This window comes from Anomaloglossus baeobatrachus, chromosome 1 (genome assembly GCF_048569485.1).
Source record: "Anomaloglossus baeobatrachus isolate aAnoBae1 chromosome 1, aAnoBae1.hap1, whole genome shotgun sequence".
Taxonomy (NCBI): Eukaryota; Metazoa; Chordata; class Amphibia; order Anura; family Aromobatidae; genus Anomaloglossus; species Anomaloglossus baeobatrachus.
Genome location: NC_134353.1, coordinates 629939780 through 629965777, shown reverse-complemented (window position 1 = coordinate 629965777; position 25998 = coordinate 629939780). Strand labels below are relative to the sequence as shown.

Genomic DNA, 25998 nt, shown 5'->3' with positions numbered 1-25998 from the left:
ATTCCATCCCACTGCCTCCACCATGATTTACCGAGGACGTGATGTGCTTTGGATCATGAGCCGTTTTAATCCTTCTCCATACTTTCTTCTTCCCATCATTCTGGTACAGGTTGATCTTGGTTTCATCTGTACAAGGAATACTTTTCCAGAACTGAGCTGGCTTCATTAGATGTTTTTTTTGGCAAAGTCTAATCCTGCCTTTCTATTTTTAAGGCTGATTAACCCTTTAATGAACACCAGTTCGACTTAAAACTGACCAAAGATATAAGTGAATAGCATCCCCTGACGAGTGAAAATGTGTCAGCTGTCAGCTGTACACTATAAACGACAGCTTGCTGCATTGGTAACAGTCACTATCAGTTTTGGCGCAGACTACTGCTTAAGCCCTCAGATGCTGTTGCCAATAGTGACTACAGCACCTAAACGGAGTGTTAACCCTATCGACACACTGAGATCATGATTGTGTGGTCCTGATGTTTATCACAGCAATTCACGGCCAAATAACGGCCTTAGAGTCTGATGGCTATAGTGGTCTGTTCTAAAGTCAGCAGCATTTAGGTGGTGAAAATAACATCTTCATTCTCTTCATTCCTGTCTGGCCACTTTGCATTAATTCCTGAAAAGCAGCTGTTAATTAAAGGCCGCTTTACACGTTGCGACATCGCTCAAGCGATCTCGTTGGTGTCACGGCATTTGTGACGCACATCCGGCCGCGTTAGCAATGTCGTTACGTGTGACACCTATGAGCGATTTTGAATCGTCGAAAAAACGTTCAAAATCGCTAATCGGTGACATGCCCCCCTATTCTCAATTATCGTTGCTTCTGCGTGTACAATGTAGTTACTCGTTCCTGTGGCAGCACACATCGCTATGTGTGACACCGCAGGAATGAGGAACCTCACCTTACCTGCGGCCGCCGGCAATGTGGAAGGAAGGAGGTGAGCGGATGTTACGTCCCGCTCATCTCCGCCCCTCCGCTTCTATTGGGCGCCCGCTTAGTGACGTCGCTGTGACGCCGAACTAACCGCCCCCTTAGAAAGGAGGCGGTTCGCTGGTCACAGCGACATCGCTAGGCAGGTAAGTAGTGTGACGGGTCTGAGCGATGTTGTGCGCCACGGGCAGCGATTTGCCCGTGACGCACAACCGATGGGGGCGGGTACGCACGCTAGCGATATCGGTAACGATATTGCAGCGTGTAAAGCGGCCTTAACTATGAGACAGCAGTGTTGAATACATTGAGGGATGCCATTTTAAAATTGTAACACTTTTGGGGGCTTTCCAGTATATAGGTCCTAAAAGTCACTTCAAAACGGAGTCCCTAAAAAAAAAAGTTTTGAAAATGTATTTGAAAAAAATGAAAAATTACTCCTACAATTGTAAAGCATGTAAGGTTCTAACAAAATAAAAGAACATTTTACAGATGGTGCTGTAAAGCAGATATGAGCTAATTAATTATTATTTTTATATTATTAACTATTTTGTGCAGTGTGACTGTGATCTGGATTAAAGGGATAATCATTAAAAGTTTAAACATGTCAAATTTCTGATATTTTTCTAAAAAATAAAAATGCAAAACATCAACCTTAATTTATTATTATCATAAAATATGTGTCAGGAGAAACCTCTCAAAATCACTGGGATAGTTGAAACATTTCAGTTATTGCCACACAAAGTGACATATCAGATTTGAAAAATTTAGCCTGGTCCACTAACTGATTAATGGTCTGCACTAGTTATGGGCAAGCACTCCCATGCTCAGGTGCTCCGTACTCGTAAAAAAATTGGTAGATGCTCGCATGGATGCAACTCGAGCACCTGAGTATAATGGAAGTCAATGGGGGACTCAAACATTTTTCTGGGAAATCTTATTTAAAACCGCAAGAGTTCCCCATTGACTTCCATTATACTCGTACAAAAATGCTCATAACGAGTATCGAGCACCAGAGCATGGTAGTGCTCATTCATCTTTAGTTGGCACCTTGTGTTGGCACCTTAAAGTTGGCGTCTTTTAGCTGGCACCTTGGCACCTCTGTACTTGCTCTCATGAAGTCTTCTTTATATGGTAGACTTAGATACTAAAACACCTACTTCCTGGAGAGTGCTCTTCACTTGGGTGGGTGTTGTGAAGTGTTTTTTTTTTTGCATCATGGAAAGGATTCAGCGATCATCCTCCATTATTGTCTTCTGTGGACGTCCAGGCCTTTTAGAGATCCTAAGGCTATGTGTCCACGGTAGAATGTACCTGCGGACTTTTCTGCCTGAAAATCCGCGACTTTCGCGGCAAATCCGCACCCGCGGATTTTTTTTTTTTTTTCCCCCATTCTATACCCAAAATCCGCACCAAATCTGCAACAAACAATTGACATGCTGCAGATTTTTCCGGATCAAAATCCGCGGAAAATCCGCAGCGGAAAAATCCGCAGCATGGACACAGCATTTCCAAAATGCCATTGAAATGGCTTGGAAGTGCCGCTGCTGCAGATTTTCGGGAAATCCGCGGCAAATCCGCGGCAAAATCCGCGGTAAATCCGCAGCGTGGGCACATAGCCTAAGGCTACTTTCACACTTGCGTTGGACGGCTTCCGTAGCATTGCGTTGTGTGACGGATGCAACGGATGCGTTGCATATAGTGGCACAACGGATGCTATGGATCGTACAAAACAACGGAAGGCTTTTTTTTTTTATTTTTATTCTTTACAGTTTTACCGGCAGCAGACTATTGTGAACGATCAGCTGATCACTGTCAATAGCCGGCGGCCGGTCGCTCAGCTGAGCGCTGTCACTTGCCGGCGGCCGGGCATGCCGGCGGGCGGACGCTCAGCTGAGTGCTGTCACTTGCCGGCGGCCGGGCATGCCGGCGGGCGCTCAGCTGAGCACTGTCACTTGCCGGAGGCCGGGCATGCCGGCGGGCGGGCGCTCACCTGAGCGCTGTCACTTGCAGGCGGCCGGGCATGCCAGCGGGCGGGCGCTCAGCTAAGCGCTCTCACTTACAGGCGGCCGGGCATGCCGGCGGGCGCTCAACTGAGCGCTGTCGCTTGCCGGCGGCCGGGCATGTTGGCGGGCGCTCAGCTGAACGTTCGGCCACCGCGAGACAAAAAACGGATTTTTGTGTACTCACCGTAAAATCCTTTTCTCTTAGCCATCATTGGGGGACACAGGACCATAAGTGTTATGCTGCCTATCCATAGGAGGACACTAAGTAGATGCAAAAGCATAGCTCCTCCTCTGCAGTATACACCCCCTGGCCGGGCCAGGCAAGCTCAGTTTTAGTACACAAGCAGTAGGAGAAAAAGCCAGTAAAAACTTATCTCAACAGAGGAACATGAGAGAAAAAGAGTCATAACCAAATAAGGTACTGAGAGAACCAAGGCCCAACAGGGCAACAGGGTGGGTGCTGTGTCCCCCAATGATGGCTAAGAGAAAACGATTTTACGGTGAGTACACAAAATCCGTTTTTCTCTGACGCCTCATTGGGGGACACAGGACCATGGGACGTCCTAAAGCAGTCCATGGGTGGGAAAAATAAAAACAAAGACAACGCAACCCAAGTACTAGGAACCAGTCCCAGACAGCCTGGAGCACCTACTGAGAGAAGGTGCTCTACTGCCATTTGCAAAATTGTCCTACCCAGATTTGCCTCAGCTGAAACCTGGGCATGGACTCTGTAATGCTTTGAAAACGTATGTAGGCTAGACCAGGTCGCAGCCTTACACACCTGTTCCACTGAAGCCTGTTGGCAAACGGCCCACGAAGCGCCAACTGCTCGCGTGGAATCAGCCCGTAGCCCACTAGGAATGGGCTTGAGTTGCAAGCGGTAGACTTCCTGGATCGCAGAGCGAATCCAGCGAGCCAGGGTCGCCTTTGAAGTTGCCTGTCCCTTCTTAGGCCCCTCAGGAATGACGAACAAAGAGTCCGTTTTCCTAAAAGGGGCTGTCCTGGATATGTAATATCTGAGAGGTCTAACGAATGCAGAGACCTTTCCACCCTATGAACTGGGTGTGGACAAAAGGAAGGCCGAACAATGTCCTTGTTCAAATGAAACGGGGTAGGAACCTTTGGAAGAAAATTCGGAAGGGGGCGCAGAACCACCTTGTTCTTGTGAAAAATCAGAAAAGGCTCGCGGCAAGAGAGTGCTGCTAGCTCCGAAACCCGTCTGATGGACGTAATTGCCACCAGGAACGTTACCTTCCAGGACAGAAAAGCAAGGGAGGATTCCTTGAGAGGTTCAAAGGGGGACCCTCTGGAGACCGTCCAGAACGAGATTGAGGTCCCATGGTTCCAGCGGCCGTTTCTACGGGGGAACTAGATGGGAAACGCCCTGGAGGAAGGTCTTGACCTGCGTTTTTTGAGCCAGGTGGCATTGGTAGAAGATTGAGAGCGCTGAGACCTGCCCTTTAAGGGAACTGAGAGCTTTCGGGCGCTGATCATGGTGGAGATAACCGCGGGGGAGAATCCTGCTCTTGTTAATACGCAGGTCTCAATAGCCATGCCGTCAGCTTCAGGGCTCTGGAGTTCTGATGGGAAATGGGCCCTTGTGTCAGCAAGTCTGGGATGTCTGGAAGGGGCCACGGTATGTCTACGAGCATTTGTACTAATTCGGCGTACCAGGCGCGCCTGGGCCAGTCCGGTGCTATCAGTATCACCGGGACTCCCTCTGCTTTGATTTTCCTGATTACCCGCGGCAGCAGAGGTAGGGGTTGAAATATGTAAGGCAGGCGGAAGTGGAGCCAGGAGCAGACTAGAGCATCCGCGCCGATGGACTGCGGATCGCGTGACCTGGCTATGAACGCGGGTACCTTTGCGTTCAACCTTGAGGCCATTAGATCCACGTCTGGTGTACCCCAGCGAGTGCAGATGTGTAGGAACACTTCTGGGTGGAGAGAGCACTCTCCGGCGGCCAACCCTTGGCGACTTAGAAGTCTGCTGTCCAGTTCTTTACTCCCGGTATGTGTACCGCTGATATCACTGACCCTGTCGATTGGGCCCAGCTGAGGATCCTGTGGGCCTCGAGATAAGCTGCCTTGCTGCAGGTATACCCCTTGGCGATTGATGTAGGTTACAGCTGTCGCATTGTCCGATTGGACTCGAATCTGATGACCCGCTAGCAGAGGGCAGAATGCCCTGAGCGCGAGGAAGATCACGCAGATTTCCAGGATGTTTATGGGTAGGGAAGACTCCTGGGGCATCCAACGTCCTTGAGCAGTGTGGTGCCGGTACACTGCTCCCCAGCCTAGGAGGCTGGCATCCGTGGTCAGGACCAGCCAGTTCACTGGGAGAAAAGATCTCCCCTTCGATAGGGATGAGGACCGAAGCCACCAGCGGAGTGCGTACCTGACTGAAGGTGTCAGGTGAAGATGTCTGTCCGAGGAGAAGGGGCTCTTGTCCCAGGCCGCTAGAAGGGCTAGCTGCAGTGGGCGGAGGTGCAGTTGAGCAAAGGGTACTGCTTCCATAGCCGCCACCATCCTGCCGAGCACCTTCATGCTGAATCGATTGGAGCGAGATGGAGGATGTAAAAGGCAGTGTACCGCTCCGTGAAGAGCGATCGCCTTGCCAAGGGGGAGATAGATCAAGCCCCGACGGGTGTCCAGGGACATGCCCAGGAAGGTGAAGGATCGTGATGGGATCGGGGATGATTTGTCTAGATTCACTAGCCACCCTAAGCGGGATAGGGTGTCCACAGTGATCTGTACGCTGGTTGAGCAGTCGCGGAAAGAGGGGGCCTTGACCAAGGTGAGGAATTCCCCTTCAACCATGGATGCAATGATGGACCTTAGGGACTCCATTCTGAATCTCCGTACGTGCACATGTTTGTTCAGATGTTTGAGGTCCAGGATGGGTCGAACTGACCCATCCTTTTTGGGGACCACAAAGAGGTTGGAATAAAAACCCCTGAACTTCACGTCGTCCGGGACAGGTATTATCACTCCTGCTGTTTGGAGCGAGTAGATTGCTGAGAAAAAAACTTTGCGTCGTTTTCGAGTCTTTGGGAGGTTTGAGAGAAAAAACCGACTCAGGGGTCGGGTCCTGGTAACCGGAAGACACAAGGTCTCGCACCCATTTGTCGTCTGAGGCGGCAGCCCAGATGTGTTGAAAAGAGCCACAGTCGACCTCCTACAATGAGTGTGTCTTCCGGAGCGCCGAAGGGGTCATGAGGAGAGAAAACATCGTGGACAAGTCTCCCTAGTCCTGGACTGTTTCGGTCTAGGCTGCCATGACGAAGTGGGTTTCGGGGAGAGCTGAGAAGGTTGGTCCCTGCGTAGTCCGCGGCTGGCGGCGGGGACAGCACGGGATGTTGACCAACCAATGAGTTACGAAGGAGCGGAACGAGGACTGTGGACGTCTGGTGAAGGTCATCCTTGACTTCAGCTGGAGGAAGGAGGTACTCTTTCCTCCCGTGGCATCAGAAAAGAGCTTGTCCAGATGTTCGCCAAACAATCGCTCTGGAAAAAAGGGAAGGCCCGTGAGAGACTTCTTGGAGGCAGAGTCCGCTCGCCATTGTCAGAGCCAGAGAGCTCAACGGATGGCTATGGTATTTGAGGCGGCAAACGCTGCACAGGTAGCAGCGTCCATGGAGGCCTGCATGAGGTACTCCGCCGCAGCGGCAATTTTGACCTGTTACCTCTGTGAAGCTATGAGGGAACTGGGACTCCTCAAGCGAAGTGTTAAGGGATTCTGCCCAGACCGAGATCGCCTTTGCGACCCACACACAGGCAAAAGAGGGCGAGAGGGAGGAACCCGCAGCCTCAAAAAGCAGAGCGGGCGAGGTGCTCCACCTGTCTGTCTGTCGGGTCCTTGATGGAGGAACCATCGGGTAAAGACAGGAGCGTCTTTGTGGCAAGGCGGGAGACCGGGGGCGGATCGGCCCAGCCCTTAGGGGCAGGTGAGGCAAAAGGGTACCGGGACTCCATGAGTTTTCGGTTACCGAAGCGCCTGTCAGGCTTCTCCCTTTGCTTTGTGAGGATATTCTGAAACTCTGGGTTATCAGCGAAAACCTTTTGGGGTTTCCTTGCCCTCTTAAAGGAGACCACATGGTCAGTGGTAGTGGATGGGGGATCCTCCACATGCAGTGTTTGGTTGACTGCTGCTATAAGGGAGTCTATTGCGTTTGATCATCTGGGGAGGATAAAACCAAGGAATCTTCCTGGAACAAACAGCATTCACCCTCCTCCAGCTCTTCAGAAGCCGTGGGGAGAGCCTACCCTGTGTGCTCCCGAGGGAGGGCCATGAGAGAGTGCTGAAGACATCCGGCCGGCTCTTTTCCTGATCCCTGCAACCGGTGAAGCATGTGCCCGGATTACCTCAGAAGGATCCTACATAGGGGCATCCTCAGGCTGCGTTCCGTCCAGGGGCCCAGAAGGGTGTGGAGGACGACATTGCATAGCCAGAACCAGGTTCTGTGACAGTTTTTCCATGGATTGGGAGAGAAACTGTGCCCATTCCGGTGGGCTGGGAGCCCTAGGCTCTGGGCTGACGGTTGAGGCGGTGGTGGCGGGGGGGTCTTGGGGGGCTATAGGGGCACAGGACTCACAGAGAGAAGAGGTGTGTTTACGTGGTAGCTCAGTGTGGCAGGCAGTGCAGGCTGAATAGTAGACTATGTGAGCCTTAGCGCTCTTAGTGCCCTTAGAATTCTGCATGTTCCTAATAGGAGTATGCCAGGAGGGAGAGCAATGATATGCAGACCTACAAGTGAAGCAGTGGGAAGCAAGGATTGTATTTGCTTCGGTGTACCTCACCAGAATCAGCCGATGGCCCTGCGTCCTCAGAAAGGAGTAAGCTCTGATTTAAGCTGTTACCTCTGTGTGGAGATCTTCGCACGCTTTTCGGGGGGGCGGGGCTTAGCGCTAAAAGAGCGCCAAGAATAAGTCAACGTGCCCCTCTGCTGTCGGTAGCAAGAAAAAAAAAAAACAGCGGGAAGGAAGCTTCTGTAACATCTCCCTCCAGTCAGCACACAGCTTGTCACCGAAGGATAATCACTGCCGGCTTTCTGCAATCAGAGCCGCAGCTAGAGCCAATAAACAGAGCAAATAAACAGAGCAAATAAACAGAGCAAATAAACAGAGCAAATAAACAGAGCAAATAAACAGAGCAAATAAACAGAGCAAATAAACAGAGCAAATAAACAGAGCAAATAAACAGAGCAAATAAACAGAGCAAATAAACAGTGTGAGTTCCTGAGTTCTGGGCCCTCCCGCCCCCCCCAGGATCCAGCGTCGCAAAAGGGGGTACGTGGAGGCAACACTCCGCGTTCCCGCCCGTTGATGGTATTGGGAGATTGGTCCCAAAAGGAAACCGTCACCCTCAAAAAATAACAAAACGTTGAAAGATGTGCCTCCTACAGACACTAAGCTAAAACTGAGCTTGCCTGGCCCGGCCAGGGGGTGTATACTGCAGAGGAGAAGCTATGCTTTGGCATCTACTTAGTGTCCTCCTATGGATAGGCAGCATAACACCCATGGTCCTGTGTCCCCCAATGAGGCGTTAGAGAAATAAAGTTTGTTTTTTTTTTTCTTTTTTTCCAAAATCACAAAGAAGGGAATTTTGTTTACTTACCGTAAATTCCTTTTCTTCTAGCTCCAATTGGGAGACCCAGACAATTGGGTGTATAGCTTCTGCCTCCAGAGGCCACACAAAGTATTACACTTAAAAGTGTAAAGCCCCTCCCCTTCTGCCCCCCCGTGCATCACGGGTTCCTCAGTTTTAGTGCAAAAGCAAGAAGGAGGAAAGCTAATAAATTGGTTTAAAGTAACTTCAATCCGAAGAAATTTCGGAGAACTGAAACCATTCAACATGAACAACATGTGTACACGAAAAAACAACAGCCCGAAGGGAACAGGGCGGGTGCTGGGTCTCCCAATTGGAGCTAGAAGAAAAGGAATTTACGGTAAGTAAACAAAATTCCCTTCTTTGTCGCTCTATTGGGAGACCCAGACAATTGGGACGTCCAAAAGCAGTCCCTGGGTGGGTAAAATAATACCTCGTAATAGAGCCGTAAAACGGCCCGTTCCTACAGGTGGGCAACCGCCGCCTGAAGGACTCGTCTACCTAGGCTGGCATCCGCCGAAGCATAGGTATGCACCTGATAGTGTTTGGTGAAAGTGTGCAGGCTCGACCAGGTAGCCGCCTGGCACACCTGCTGAGCCGTAGCCTGGTGCCGCAAAGCCCAGGACGCACCCACGGCTCTGGTAGAATGGGCCTTTAGCCCTGAGGGAACCGGAAGTCCAGAAGAACGGTAGGCTTCGAGAATTGGTTCCTTGATCCACCGAGCCAGGGTGGATTTGGAAGCCTGTGACCCCTTACGCTGACCAGCGACAAGGACAAAGAGTGCCTCCGAGCGGCGCAGGGGCGCCGTACGGGAAATGTAGATTCTGAGCGCTCTCACCAGATCTAACAAATGCAAATCCCTTTCACATTGATGAACTGGATGAGGACAAAAAGAAAGTAAGGAGATATCCTGATTGAGATGAAAGGTGGATACCACCTTAGGAAGAAATTCCGGAACCGGGCGCAGCACCACCTTGTCCTGGTGAAACACCAGGAAAGGAGCCTTGCATGACAACGCTGCTAGCTCAGACACTCTCCGAAGTGATGTGACTGCTACTAGGAAGACCACCTTCTGCGAAAGGCGAGAAAGAGAAATATCCTTCAAAGGCTCAAAAGGTGGCTTCTGAAGGGCCATCAGAACCCTGTTCAGATCCCAGGGTTCTAACGGCCGCCTGTAAGGAGGGACAATGTGACAAACCCCCTGCAGGAACGTTCGTACCTGAGAAAGCCTGGCAAGACGCTTCTGAAAGAACACAGAGAGCGCTGAGACTTGTCCCTTAAGGGAGCCGAGCGACAAACCTTTTTCCAATCCTGATTGAAGAAAGGAAAGAAAAGTGGGCAAGGCAAATGGCCAGGGAGAAAACCCCTGATCAGAGCACCAAGATAAGAATATCTTCCATGTCCTGTGGTAGATCTTGGCAGACGTTGGTTTCCTGGCCTGTCTCATAGTGGCGATGACCTCTTGAGATAACCCTGAAGACGCTAGGATCCAGGACTCAATGGCCACACAGTCAGGTTGAGGGCCGCAGAATTCAGATGGAAAAACGGCCCTTGAGACAGCAAGTCTGGTCGGTCTGGTAGTGCCCACGGTTGGCCCACCGTGAGATGCCACAGATCCGGGTACCACGACCTCCTCGGCCAGTCTGGAGCGACGAGAATGGCGCGGCGGCAGTCTGACCTGATCTTGCGTAACACTCTGGGCAACAGTGCCAGAGGTGGAAACACATAAGGGAGTTGAAACTGCGACCAATCCTGAACTAAGGCGTCTGCCGCCAGAGCTCTGTGATCGTGAGATCGTGCCATGAATGCCGTGACCTTGTTGTTGTGCCGGGACGCCATTAGGTCGACGTCCGGCATCCCCCAGCGGCAACAGATCTCCTGAAACACGTCCGGGTGAAGGGACCATTCCCCTGCGTCCATGCCCTGGCGACTGAGAAAGTCTGCTTCCCAGTTTTCTACGCCCGGGATGTGAACTGCGGATATGGTGGAGGCCGTGGCTTCCACCCACATCAAAATCCGCCGGACTTCCTGGAAGGCTTGCCGACTGCGTGTTCCGCCTTGGTGGTTGATGTAAGCCACCGCTGTGGAGTTGTCCGACTGAATTCGGATCTGCTTGCCTTCCAGCCACTGCTGGAATGCTTTTAGGGCAAGATACACTGCCCTGATCTCCAGAACATTGATCTGAAGGGAGGACTCTTGCTGAGTCCACGTACCCCGAGCCCTGTGGTGGAGAAAGACTGCTCCCCACCCTGACAGACTCGCGTCCGTCGTGACCACCGCCCAGGATGGGGGTAGGAAGGATTTCCCCTTCGACAATGAAGTGGGAAGAAGCCACCACCGAAGGGAAGCTTTGGCTGCCTGAGAGAGGGAGACGTTCCTGTCGAGGGACGTCGACTTCCTGTCCCATTTGCGTAGGATGTCCCATTGAAGAGGACGCAGGTGAAACTGCGCGAAAGGGACTGCCTCCATTGCTGCCACCATCTTCCCTAGGAAGTGCATGAGGCGCCTCAAGGGGTGTGACTGACCTTGAAGGAGAGCTTGCAACCCTGTCTGCAGTGACCGCTGTTTGTTCAGCGGAAGCATCACCATCGCTGAGAGGGTATGAAACTCCATGCCAAGATATGTCAGCGATTGGGCCGGTGTCAGATTTGACTTTGGAAAATTGATGATCCACCCGTATCGATCGATGCAAGGAAATCTCCTTGGGACATTGAGGCGATGACGGAGCGGAGGGATTCCATCCGGAACCGCCTGGTCTTTACGTGTTTGTTGAGCAGTTTTAGGTCCAGGACAGGACGGAAAGACCCGTCCTTCTTTGGAACCACAAACAGGTTGGAGTAAAAATCGTGACCCTGTTGCTGAAGAGGAACCGGGACCACCACTCCTTCTGCCTTCAGAGTGCCCACCGCCTGCAGAAGAGCATCGGCTCACTCGGGAGGCGGAGATGTTCTGAAGAATCGAGTCGGAGGACGAGAGCTGAACTCTATCTTGTAACCGTGAGACAGAATGTCTCTCACCCAACGGTCTTTTACCTGTGGCAGCCAGGTGTCGCAAAAGCGGGAGAGCCTGCCACCGACCGAGGATGCGGTGTGAGGAGGCCGAAAGTCATGAGGAAGCCGCCTTGGTAGCGGCACCTCCGGCGGTCTTTTTAGGACGTGACTTAGACCGCCATGAATCGGAGTTCCTCTGATCCTTCTGAGGCCTTTTGGACGAGGAGAATTGGGACCTGCCCGCGCCCCGAAAGGACCGAAACCTCGACTGTCCCCTCCTCTGTTGGGGTATCTTTGGTTTGGCCTGGGGTAAGGATGTATCCTTTCCCTTGGATTGTTTGATGATTTCATCCAAACGCTCACCATACAAGCGGTCGCCAGAAAATGGCAAACTGGTTAAGCACTTTTTGGAAGCAGAATCTGCCTTCCATTCCCGTAGCCACAAGGCCCTGCGTATTGCCACCGAATTGGCGGATGCAACCGCCGTACGGCTCGCAGAGTCCAGGACAGCATTAATAGCGTAGGACGCAAATGCCAACGTCTGAGAGGTTATGGACGCCACTTGCGGCGCAGACGTACGTGTGACTGCGTCAATTTGCGCTTGACCCGCCGAGATAGCTTGGAGTGCCCATACGGCGCGAATGCGCCGATAGCTTCATAGATGGATTTCAACCAGAGCTCCATCTGTCTGTCAGTGGCATCTTTGAGTGAAGCCCCATCTTCCACTGCAACTATGGATCTAGCCGCCAGTCTGGAGATTGGAGGATCCACCTTGGGACACTGAGCCCAGCCCTTGACCACGTCAGGGGGGAAGGGATAACGTGTATCCTTAAGGCGCTTAGAAAAACGCTTATCTGGACAAGCTCGGTGTTTCTGGACTGCCTCCCTGAAGTCAGAGTGGTCCAGAAACATACTCGTTGTACGCTTGGGAAACCTGAAACGGAATTTCTCCTGCTGAGAAGCTGACTCCTCCACTGGAGGAGCTGAGGGAGAAATATCCAACATTTGATTGATGGACGCGATAAGATCATTCACTATGGCGTCCCCATCAGGAGTATCAAGGTTGAGAGCGGCCTCAGGATCAGAATCCTGATCAGCTACCTCCGCTTCATCATACAGAGAGTCCTCCCGCTGAGACCCTGAACAATGTGATGATGTCGAGGGAATTTCCCAGCGAGCTCGCTTAGGCGGTCTGGGGCTGCGGTCCGTGTCAGAGACCTCACCCTGGGATCTATGAGACACCCCGGGAGCACATTGTTGTTCCAACTGAGGGGGACCAGGGTGCAATGATTCAACAGTGCCCATGGTCTGAGATACCGGTCTGGACTGCAAGGCTTCTAGTATCTTAGCCATAGTCTCAGAAAGTCTATCAGTAAAAACTGCAAACTCCGTCCCCGTCACCTGGACAGTGTTAGCAGGTGGTGCCCCCTGGGCCACCCTTAGCAGAGGCTCCGGCTGAGAAAGTGCCACAGGGGCCGAGCATTGCACACAATGAGGGTCGGTGGAACCTGCCGGTAGTATAGCCGTACATGCGGCGCAGGCAGCATAGTAAGCCTGTGCTTTGGCACCCTTGCTTTTTGCGGACGACATGCTGTTGTCTCCTCTGAGCAATCCAGGAGGGTATATAGCCAAAAATCAACCGTGCACCATACAATGTAAAGTATAGCCTATAAGCATATAAATCTATATGTACACTTCTGCACTAGTGGGGCCAGCACCTCAGGTGCTGCTTACCGCCCGCTCAAAGCGGTTGTGTGATCACCAGAATCCCTGCCTGGGTCTCCCAGAGCTTGTCTCCCCTCTCCAGCGTCAGAAGAGCTGACAGGAATGGCTGCCGGCGTCCTGAGGAGAGGAGGGGGCCGTGGGTGTGCCCTAGAAAGTGCGGGAATCTGGTGCCCCACTGTGCACAGTGAGGGGGGTGGAGTATGCAAAGCATGTTCCAGCCCTCAGCGCTGACTACCTGTGCAGCGTCCCGCCCTTCCCCTGACTGGCAGGCCTGGGGGCGGGAAAAAAGTGAGACTAGGCCGCAAAAGCCGGGGACTAAAGTTATAAGCGCGGCCGGCGTATAAGCCCGGTCGGCGCGGTAGTCCCCGGCGTACTAACACTCCCAGCCGCGCTGCAGTGTGAAATGGCAGCGCGCGGTCAGCGCGGTAGTCCCCAGTAAACTAACACACCCAGCCACGCTGCAGTGTGTGATGGCACAAGCGCGGTCAGCGCTGCGGTCCCCGGCGCACTAACACACCCAGCAATGCTGCAGTGTTTCTGTGCGCGGTCCCCACGGGGACACAGAGTACCTCAAAGTAGCAGGGCCTTGTCCCTGACGATACTCGGCTCCTTGTCCAGCAGAGTCCCCAGGGGCTGTGGATGGAGCACGGTCTCAGTGCCTGGAGACCGATTAGGATCCCACTTCACCCAGAGCCCTAAAGGGATGGGGAAGGAAAACAGCATGTGGGCTCCAGCCTCCGTACCCGCAATGGATACCTCAACCTTAACAACACCGCCGACAAGAGTGGGGTGAGAAGGGAGCATGCTGGGGGCCCTGTTATGGGCCCTCTTTTCTTCCATCCGACATAGTCAGCAGCTGCTGCTGACTAAGATGTGGAGCTATGCGTGGATGTCTGCCTCCTTCGCACAAAGCATGAAAACTGAGGAACCCGTGATGCACGGGGGGGTGTATAGGCAGAAGGGGAGGGGCTTTACAGTTTTAAGTGTAATACTTTGTGTGGCCTCCGGAGGCAGAAGCTATACACCCAATTGTCTGGGTCTCCCAATGGAGCGACAAAGAAAAGAGCATGCGCAGTGAAATCCTACGGATTGCGCTGCTAAAAAAAAGTTACATGCTGTCTTTCTTCCGCCCAACGCAGCGTCAAAATAACAGCGCTGCGACGTCCAGCGGATGCAACGCAGACACTTGCGTTACAGTGCGTTGTCCATACAAGTCTATGGAGAATAGCGCAGTGCGTTAACGGACTGCGCTATTCTCCATAGTGACGGACTCTGCTGAACGCAAGTGTGAAAGAACCCTAAGCTCAACAGTACGCTCTTTTTTGTTATTTTGCAGAATACATCAAACTGTTGATTTGGCCACTTCTAATTTTTTCAGCCTAATGATGGTCTGTTTCCATTGAAAGCTCCCTTGACCACAGGTTGTGGGTTCATAGCAGCAGCTTCCAAATACCACACCTGGAATCAGCTTCAGGCCTTTTAGCTGCTTGGCTGATGATGGATTAATTACAATTGGCTCTTCAATTGGCCATGCAGCCAATTGAAGAGCTTTTGAGATAATTGTCAAATTACTTTTGATTCCTTGAAAAAGAGGCAGCTAAATATTAAAGATATGTAATTCCTAAACCTTCACACCAATAAGGATGTGCATACCCTCAAATTAAAGCTGAGAGTCTAAACTTTAAGTGCATATTGATTATATAATGGTATCTTGAATAGGTTTTGGTAAACAGCTAAAATGCCAAAAATTGTGTCACTGTACAAATATTTCTGGACCTAGCTGTATGTTTAATAGAATTTTTTCCAGAAAATTAATATATTGGAAATGTAAGCAAGCCTTGCTATATAGTTGGACGGAAGCCCAGAGAATCAACACCTACTTCACAGCATCCGCAGCTCCTTGCACGACGTCACTGTTGTAACGTAACGCACATGACAAGCCAGGCCATCTAATCTGAAGAGGCGCTGCAAATGTTATCAGGTAAAAGGTGGTCCTTAGGGCTCTCGTCCACAGTTTTCACCTGCCTTGACTGAAATTTTACATGGCCCGTCTTTAATACCAAACCAAAAATAATGCGAACATTAAAACTTGAAATCTGCCCCCCCCCACCCCTTCCTGGGCTGTGGCAACCGAATTAAGGCTTTATAGAAGTAAAGGAGAAAATGGATGTATGTATGGTGAATGCAAAAACACAGTTTTTACTCCAAGGGTCTTAAAGATTTAAAGGCACAGAGTCTAAACACTCGCTCTTCAAGGGGCAGCAACCATATAGTCGCTAAGGTGGGGCAACCTGATAAGTCACTCTGAAGTCTGTAATTATAGCAACACCTGTCAACAAACATTGTACAAGTAACTGGCACTCATTTATGAGAATTCCCTCACAGTAACAGTGTTCTGGTTGCCTATAGCCACCAGAATGCAGCTTTCAGCATTGAAGCTGCTGAGGTAAAGTGAAAGCTGAGCGCTGATTGGACAACCAGAACAGTCTTAGGTGGGCTTTGCACACTACGACATCGCAAGCCGATGCTGCGATGCCGAGCGCGATAGTCCCCGCCCCCGTCGCAGCTGCGATATCCTTGTGATAGCTGCCGTAGCGTATATTATCGTTACGGCAGCTTCACATGCACTCACCTGCCGTGCGACGTCGCTGTGGCCGGCGAACCGCCTCCTTATTAAGGGGGCGGGTTGTGTGGCGTCACTGTGACGTCACACGGCAGGCGGGCAATAGGAGCGGAGGGGTGGAGATGAGCGGGATGTAAACATCCCGCCCACCTCTGTCCTTGCGCATAGCCGACGGGAGCCGCGGTGATGCCGGTAGGAGATGTTCCTCGCCCCTGCGACTTCACACACAGCAATGTGTGCTGCTGCTGGAGCGAGGAACAACATCGGACCATCGCGTCAGTGTAATTATGGAATTTGCCGACGCTACACCGATGATACGATTACGACGCTTTTGCGATCGTTAATCGGATTATCTAGGATTTACACACTACGATGTCGAGAGCGACGCAGGAAGTGCGTCACTTTCAACATGACCCCACCGACATCGCACCTGCGATGTCGTAGTGTGCAAAGCCCGCCTTACTGTGAGGCAGTTTCCATAACTGATATTTGAGATCCTTCAGGACGCACATTTTCTGCTTTATAAGTATGGATTCATCTATTAGATCTCTGATCAGTATGAGATGATTACGAAGGGTCATAATACTATGGACTGTTTTTTGGGGGGTTTTTTAAACGACGCCCAAAAAAATGACCATCCATGGGGCAAGTTAATCCAAAAGCTAAGAAAGCAAAACTGTCTCAAACAGCTGAGACAAGTGAAAACCTTAGCGAGCATAACCAACAATCTAACATCATTTTCCGCGAAGGAAGCTGCGTGTATTTTGCTAGTGTTCCTATAAGGGTGCCCTCACACGAGCGTATAACTCGCATGAGTATCGGATCGCATCACCCGGCGCGGCTAGCTTCTCTGCTGACAGGAGCAGCTCAGCTGCATGTATTTCTATACGGCTGACATGCTCCTGTCCGGAGAGTGTGCGGCCGCACCGAGTGATGCGTTCCGATACTCATGCGAGTTATACGCTCGTGTGAGGGCACCCTAATGCTTAGCTTGCAATCCTACTATTAACCCCTTAACGACCCATGACGTACTGGGTACGTCATGGATCGTGTGCCGTTAATCCCCGCCCCCTGCCGTGGGCAGGCCGCGGCGATCCGCGCACATATCAGCTGTTTTCAACAGCTGACGTGTGCCTGCTAGCCGCGGGTGGAATCGCTTCCACCCGCGGCCATTAACCCCTTACATCTCGCTGCCAAAATCTGGCAGCGATATGTATATGCGCGCCGCCATGAGTCACGTGACATGATCACGTGACTTTCGGTGGTTGCCATGGTAGCACAGGGTCATGTGATGACATCTGCAGCTAACATGAGTCACTTCCTCTCAATGCCCGAATACAGCCGGCATTGAAAGTTAGGCTATGTGCGCACAGTGCGTTTTTCGCGGCGTTTTTGCGCGTTTTTCGGGTGCGTTTTTGGCCTCAAAACTGCAGGACTTTGCTTCCCCAGCAAAATCTATGAGTTTTCATTTTTGCTGTCCGCACACATCTGTTTTTTTTACCTGCGTTTTTGAGTTAAAAAAAAAAAAAATGGACATGTCAGTTCTTTCCTGCGTTTTTCTGCGTTTTCCCCCCATGCAATGCATTTGAAAAACGCAGAGATCAAAAACGCAGCAAAACGCAGCCAAAAACGCACCAAATCGCGGCAAAAACACATGCGTTTTTTTATGCGTTTTTTCGACGCAGGTGCGTTTTTGTGCGTTTTTAGCGGCCAAAAACGCACAAAAACGCAGCGTCAAAAAGACGCAGTGTGCGAACCTAGCCTAAAGCACCAAATCTGCAGTTCTCAGCTGTGTAGCTGTGATAAGCAGATAGATAACAGCGATCGGATTGCTGATCGCTATAGCCCCCTAGGGGGACTAGTAAAATAAAAAAAAAAAAAAAAAGGTAAAAAAAAAGTTAAAAAATAAAAAAAAAATTAAAAAAACCTAAAAGTTCAAATCACCCCCCTTTCACCCCATTGAAAATTAAAGGGTTAAAAAAATAAAAACTATACACATATTTCGTATCACCGCGTTCAGAAATGCCCGATCTATTAAAATATAAAATCAATTAATCTGATCAGTAAATGGCATAGCGGCAAAAAAATTCCAAACGTCAAAATTACGTTTTTTTTGTCACAAATTTTGCACAAAATGCAATAACAGGCAATCAAAACGTAGCATCTGCGCAAAAATGGTACCGTTAAAAACATCAGGTCGAGACGCAAAAAATAAGCCGTCACAGACTAAGATCCCGAAAAGTGAGAAGGCTACGGGTTTTGGAAAATGGCGCAAAACGTGCGCCACTTTTTTTGGACAAGCTTGTGAATTTGTTTTAACCCCTTAGATACAAGTAAACCTATACATGTTTAGTGTCTACAAACTCGCACTGACCTGAGGCATCACATAGATACATCAGTTTTACCATACAGTGAACACAGTGAATACAATATCCCAAAAACTATTGTACGATCACACTTTTTTTGCAATTTTTCCGCACTTGGAATTTTTTTGCTATTTTCCAGTACACTATATGGTAAAACTTATGGTTTCATTTAAAAGTACAACTTGTCCCGCAAAAAACAAGCCCTCATATGGCAAGATTGACAGAAAAATAAAAAAAGTTACGGCTCTCGGAAGAAGGGGAGCAAAAAACAAAAACGCAAAAACGGAAAGTGCCCGGGGGCTGAAGGGGTTAAGGGGTACAGTCAACCCTGTTTATTTATTGCCCTTGCCTATAATGTGTCTTTTACCATTTTAGATCTTAAGCAAGAAACCTGTGGAGAAAAAGCGCATAGGGTCTTACCCTGATAAACAGGGGGTATAAGTAAGGAGTAATCCTACTCACCTATTAGAGTTGTGAAAGGCACAACTCCTGTAACCGCATATGTGGATCAACGGCAGCAGTACCCCGGTTGGCAGATAACAGAGAGAGATAGCGGAGATGGGTTTTAAAAACCGCGCCAGAGATCCCAGATGTAAGCTTGATCAATGTAACCTTTATTTCGGCATAGGTCTACGCGTTTCAGGGGTCTCAGCCCCCTTCCTCAGGACCAGCAAGCACAAGATACATCAAATCTCCCACCGGCTCCCATGTGTAAACGCTTAGAGTTTACACATGGGAGCCGGTGGGAGATTTGATGTATCTTGTGCTTGCTGGTCCTGAGGAAGGGGGCTGAGACCCCTGAAACGAGTAGACCTATGCCGAAATAAAGGTTACATTGATCAAGCTTACATCTGGGATCTCTGGCGCGGTTTTTAAAACCCATCTCCGCTATCTCTCTCTGTTACCATTTTAGATCTAGGAGCAGGTGAAACTATAGAATGGCTGTAATTATATGGTTGATTATACTGTGTATCACAGTTGTGATTGTCCTTACTTATCCCTAAAGCTGGCCATACACAAGATAGCTCTATATAAATCAATGGCACTTCCTTAGGTAGTAGGCAATATGTTGATGGAGAGAAGTGCACAAAGTAGGTTCCAAGGCCAAGATGCTTAAGATTGACAGAAGGCACTCCCAAATTAATGCTGTGATTCTTTATTAATTAATAAATGTGCATAAAGAACGTTTTCAGTCTCCACCGGATCTTCATCAGGTGCACATTAGGAGACTTAAGGGTACTTTACACGCTGCGATATCAGTACCGATATCGCTAGTGAGCGTACCCGTCCCCGTCTGTTGTGCGTCACGGGCAAATCGCTGCCCGTGGCGCACAACATCGCTTACACCCGTCACACAGACTTACCTTCCCTGCGACGTTGCTCTGGCCGGCGAACTGCCTCCTTTCTCAGGGGGCGATTCGTGCGGCGTCACAGCGACATCACACGGCAGCCGTCCAATAGCAGAGGAGGGGCGGAGATGAGCAGGACATAACTTCCCGCCCACCTCCTTCCTTTCTCATTGCCGGTGGACAGAGGTAAGGGGATGATCGTCGCTCCTGCGGTATCATACATAGCGATGTGTGATGCCGCAGGAACGAGGAACAACATCGCTACGTACGAGACAACAATTTTTGGTAAATGAACGACCTCTCATATACCAACGATTTTTTTGTCTCTTTTGCAATCGCTTAAGGTCGCTCCTGCCTGTCACACGCTGCGATGTCGCACGCCGGATGTGCGTCACAAACACCGTGACCCCGACGATATATCGTTAGCGATGTCGCAGCGTGTAAATGGCCCTTTAAAAGTGCTTGTGGATAGCCTGTGAGCCCCATGCAGCGGTGGACACTGCGCTATCCACAAGCACTTTCAAGTCTCCTAATGTGCAACTGATGAAGATCCGGTGGAGACCGAAAACGTTCTTTATGCACATTTATTAATTAATAAAGAATCACTGCATTAATTTGGGAGTGCCTTGTGTCAATCTTAATACAAGAGATAGCGGACAACCGAACATTTGTTCACCGGACGCCTCTCTCTCCCAATTCCCTCACACAACTAAGCGTTTAGCTGCTTTCAATGGGGAGAGAGGAGAAACTTGCTGACAGACACCTCTGATAGCAGCTTATCCCAGATGGAAACAAATTTCAACTGCCTGATCCTTCTCTCCTCCGACATCGCCTATCACGGGAAAGTCTGGAGGCCCCAATACACATCAACTAGCCAGCTGGTCCTACTGAAATTAGAGGTTTGACCAGCTTTTAACTACTAGGTACTAGGCTCCTTTATTATACCACTTGCATGAAATAGCATTCACGGCAATAAACAACATATGTGCATAATACCTGCGTGGTTTTTGTCCTTACCTCTGGGTCTTGAGCACCTCGTAGTACATCACACAATGCCGGAATAATCAATGGATCTTTGACGGCTTCTTTGAGTTGAGCAGTGGCCTGAAAAAGTGATGGAAAAAATGGGTAACCCCATCTTTGTACTGTCCTAGAAGAAAAAAAACTCCACACTTCTCACATCCCACCATAATGTCACATGCTGTGCTATACCATGTTATCAAGAATACAGCTGATGAAATGGGGTGTCCGGCCCCAGAAAACCTGGGAACAGGTGAAGATTATTTAAAAAGCAAACAAAATGTTCTTTACTCACCCTTCCCAGGTCCAGGGCAGGGTCTCTGTCAATGCCCCAGGTGTCTGTTATTCTCTACATTGCTGACGTCACGTCACTGGCGCTGCAGCCAATCGTCTGGCTGTAAGCAACTTGTGCTGTCAACTCATGAAGAACCACTGAGCTCACTCATTGGCTGCAGCACCGTCCACATGACATCACAGAGCAGTGGTGGGGAATCAAAGCTTAGACTAGCCACCTTGTCATATATTAGAGGTGTTCTATATCATAGGTAGGGCTCTGTTCAGATTCCTTTTTGGGGCTATGTTAGAGGTACACTGTGCACACTTTATTTGTCAGCCACAATTTTTTATGTGTTTATAGGCCTCCATGAACTTGAGGAATTTAAAAGAGCGCCAATTTGGCAAATATCAGGCAGATAGGTGTTGGCATTAGGCTTTTTTTTGTTACTATATAAGAAAGTGCAATCTTATATGTATACAGCAGCCAATCGGTGAGCCCGATGGACCTACTGATGTTAACAACACAAGCTGCTTAGCTCGCCAATCACAATCTTAAACCAGGCAGCCAATCAGCGAGCTCATGGATCTACTAATGTTCACGACACAAGTTGCTTAGCTCACCAATCAGGATCTTATATGCACAAATCAGCCAATCAATGACCTCAACGGCTCATGCTGTTTACATCGGTAGACGCTGGTCTCGCTGATTGGCTGCAGTGCTGTCAACATGACGTCAGAGCTGCAGACAGACACCAAGAGGGCGAGAAAAGCGCAGTTTGTTTTTTAACTAAAACAGAGCTTATAGGGTAAAACTTTTCCAGTAGGGAATAACCTCTTTCACTGACAAAGGGCAGTGTATGTTTTTACAACAGCTGACACCTGATAGTAAATACAGTTGTAACACTTTGGTGGCTTACATCAGAGAAGGCTCTCTACTCATATCTAGTATAGCAAAACTGAAGAGCCGCTTTCTAGTCACAGATGGCCACAGTATGAGCCACTATGGGATGCCCGTATCCCCATCAATAGGATAGTATTGTGTCTGAAGGTTTCCGACATCAAAAAGATCCAATGCCCAATGTTGCTTCCTGAGCAGGGTGTCACGGGGTTTCTTGGCAGCAGACACCACAGTAGATGGGTGACCAGGCTTCAGCACCAGGCAGAGGACACCACAGTAGATGGGTGACCAGGCTTCAGCACCAGGCAGAGGACACCACAGTAGATGGGTGACCAGCCTTCAGCACCAGGCAGAGGACATCACAGTAGATGGGTGACCAGCCTTCAGTACCAGGCAGAGGACATCACAGTAGATGGGTGACCAGCCTTCAGCACCAGGCAGAGGACATCACAGTAGATGGGTGACCAGCCTTCAGCACCAGGCAGAGGACATCACAGTAGATGGGTGACCAGCCTTCAGCACCAGGCAAAGGACACCACAGTAGATGGGTGACCAGCCTTCAATACCAGGCAGAGGACACCACAGTAGATGGGTGACCAGGCTTCAATACCAGGCAGAGGACACCACAGTAGATGGGTGACCAGGCTTCAGCACCAGGCAGAGGACATCACAGTAGATGGGTGACCAGCCTTCAGCACCAGGCAGAGGACACCACAGTAGATGGGTGACCAGGCTTCAGCACCAGGCAGAGGACACCACAGTAGATGCGTGACCAGGCTTCAGCACCAGGCAGAGGACACCACCGTAGATGGGTGACCAGGCTTCAGCACCAGGCAGAGGACACCACCGTAGATGGGTGACCAGCCTTCAGCACCAGGCAGAGGACATCACAGTAGATGGGTGACCAGCCTTCAGCACCAGGCAGAGGACATCACAGTAGATGGGTGACCAGCCTTCAGCACCAGGCAGAGGACATCACAGTAGATGGGTGACCAGCCTTCAGCACCAGGCAGAGGACATCACAGTAGATGGGTGACCAGCCTTCAGCACCAGGCAGAGGACATCACAGTAGATGGGTGACCAGCCTTCAGCACCAGGCAGAGGACATCACAGTAGATGGGTGACCAGGCTTCAATACCAGGCAGAGGACACCACAGTAGATGGGTGACCAGGCTTCAGCACCAGGCAGAGGACATCACAGTAGATGGGTGACCAGCCTTCAGCACCAGGCAGAGGACACCACAGTAGATGGGTGACCAGGCTTCAGCACCAGGCAGAGGACACCACAGTAGATGCGTGACCAGGCTTCAGCACCAGGCAGAGGACACCACCGTAGATGGGTGACCAGGCTTCAGCACCAGGCAGAGGACACCACAGTAGATGGGTGACCAGGCTTCAGCACCAGGCAGAGGACACCACAGTAAATGGGTGACCAGGCTTCAGCACCAGGCAGAGGACACCACCGTAGATGGGTGACCAGGCTTCAGCACCAGGCAGAGGACACCACAGTAGATGGGTGACCAGGCTTCAGCACCAGGCAGAGGACACCACAGTAGATGGGTGACCAGGCTTCAGCACCAGGCAGAGGACACCACAGTAGATGGGTGACCAGGCTTCAGCACCAGGCAGAGGACACCACAGTAGATGGGTGACCAGGCTTCAGCACCAGGCAGAGGACACCACAGTAGATGGGTGACCAGGCTTCAGCACCAGGCAGAGGACACCACAGTAGATGGGTGACCAGGCTTCAGCACCAGGCAGAGGACACCACAGTAGATGGGTGACCAGGCTTCAGCACCAGGCAGAGGACACCACAGTAGATGGGTGACCAGGCTTCAGCACCAGGCAGAGGACACCACAGTAGATGGGTGACCAGCCTTCAGCACCAGGCAGAGGACACCACAGTAGATGGGTGACCAGCCTTCAGCACCAGGCAGAGGACACCACAGTAGATGGGTGACCAGCCTTCAGTACCAGGCAGAGGACACCACAGTAGATGGGTGACCAGGCTTCAGCACCAGGCAGAGGACACCACAGTAGATGGGTGACCAGGCTTCAGCACCAGGCAGAGGACACCACAGTAGATGGGTGACCAGCCTTCAGCACCAGGCAGAGGACACCACAGTAGATGGGTGACCAGGCTTCAGCACCAGGCAGAGGACACCACAGTAGATGGGTGACCAGCCTTCAGCACCAGGCAGAGGACACCACAGTAGATGGGTGACCAGGCTTCAGCACCAGGCAGAGGACACCACAGTAGATGGGTGACCAGCCTTCAGCACCAGGCAGAGGACACCACAGTAGATGGGTGACCAGCCTTCAGCACCAGGCAGAGGACACCACAGTAGATGGGTGACCAGGCTTCAGCACCAGGCAGAGGACACCACAGTAGATGGGTGACCAGCCTTCAGCACCAGGCAGAGGACACCACAGTAGATGGGTGACCAGCCTTCAGCACCAGGCAGAGGACACCACAGTAGATGCGTGACCAGCCTTCAGCACCAGGCAGAGGACACCACAGTAGATGGGTGACCAGCCTTCAGCACCAGGCAGAGGACACCACAGTAGATGGGTGACCAGGCTTCAGCACCAGGCAGAGGACACCACAGTAGATGGGTGACCAGCCTTCAGCACCAGGCAGAGGACACCACAGTAGATGGGTGACCAGGCTTCAGTACCAGGCAGAGGACACCACAGTAGATGGGTGACCAGCCTTCAATACCAGGCAGAGGACACCACAGTAGATGGGTGACCAGGCTTCAGCACCAGGCAGAGGACACCACAGTAGATGGGTGACCAGGGTTCAGCACCAGGCAGAGGACACCACAGTAGATGGGTGACCAGGGTTCAGCACCAGGCAGAGGACACCACAGTAGATGGGTGACCAGGGTTCAGCACCAGGCAGAGGACACCACAGTAGATGGGTGACCAGGCTTCAGCACCAGGCAGAGGACACCACAGTAGATGGGTGACCAGGGTTCAGCACCAGGCAGAGGACACCACAGTAGATGGGTGACCAGCCTTCAATACCAGGCAGAGGACACCACAGTAGATGGGTGACCAGCCTTCAGCACCAGGCAGAGGACACCACAGTAGATGCGTGACCAGCCTTCAGCACCAGGCAGAGGACACCACAGTAGATGGGTGACCAGCCTTCAGCACCAGGCAGAGGACACCACAGTAGATGGGTGACCAGGCTTCAGCACCAGGCAGAGGACACCACAGTAGATGGGTGACCAGCCTTCAGCACCAGGCAGAGGACACCACAGTAGATGGGTGACCAGGCTTCAGTACCAGGCACAGGACACCAGTGGTCCCTCACTATTCCTCAGCAGAGATGGTGCCCTCAGTCACTTGTGTGCCCTTCATGTTTCCACAGAGGTCCTGTGGTACCAGTGATGGATCCAGGACATGAGGTGAGGTGGTAGCGAAGCGATGGCACTGACAGGTGGAGACATAGGTGACAGCGTCCTGTGTGAGGGTGCCGGCCATGTTCAGCATCCCTGGCGCAGTCCTGTCACTCTGCCAGCATCCCGGGACGGATCCTACCTGCTGGATGACAGCGGTGTCCGGCCGCAGGAGATTAGTCAGTATGACCTCTAGTATCTGCGCCATGATAACTAACGGCTTCCTCCGATCACCCACACCGGAATACCGGTCCTGCCAAACCCAGCACCCGGGAGCTGCCACTAACTGTCTCCTCCACGTGGGTGTCCGGCAGAGCGGGGAGCGAGCACAGCGCCACCTGCTGCCCGGGAGGAGCAGAGCCGCCACCGCTTCACTACATTCATCTCTACATAACCAATGTCTTCTGTACTGATGTTTGCTGTATTATGTCTTTTTATCATATTGTATTTCCCTCATAGTTATATAATGGCTTTCCTATGTGAACTGAATTTAAGGGCTCCGCCGTTTTTTATTTACCCTTAGGTTTTTTTCACATCACTTTTTTGTTTTGCTTTAAATTGAGGGCATCTGCCTAAAGGGGTTGTCTAGGTTTGGTACAAAACTGTGCAGTGTTTGCAGCGTTTTGGATGTAGTGTTTTCGCTGTATCCAAAACACTGCATTGTATAGTACAAGCACAGTGGATGAGATTTCTAGAAATCCCGAGTTCACTATGCTTCTTTATTACGCAGCAAACACTGATCTGCAGTGTGTCTTTCCAGGCCGCAGCATGTCAATTGTTTGCTGCGGAGTCACAAGCGTCCT

At 51.0% G+C, this 25998-nt stretch overlaps 1 protein-coding gene across 1 annotated transcript in view; it reads right to left on the bottom strand.

The window, feature by feature from the left end:
* IPO4 (importin 4) overlaps positions 1 to 25502 on the bottom strand; it is a 298714-nt gene extending 273212 nt beyond the window's left edge. The window contains exons 1-2 of the mRNA XM_075340711.1: positions 25338 to 25502; positions 20612 to 20698 (exon numbers count right to left, since the gene is read on the bottom strand). Coding sequence (XP_075196826.1) covers positions 20612 to 20698; positions 25338 to 25403 — 153 coding nt within the window. The 5' untranslated portion in view covers positions 25404 to 25502. The remainder of the gene's footprint in view (positions 1 to 20611; positions 20699 to 25337) is intronic.
* Between the last annotated feature and the right edge of the window lie 496 nt (positions 25503 to 25998).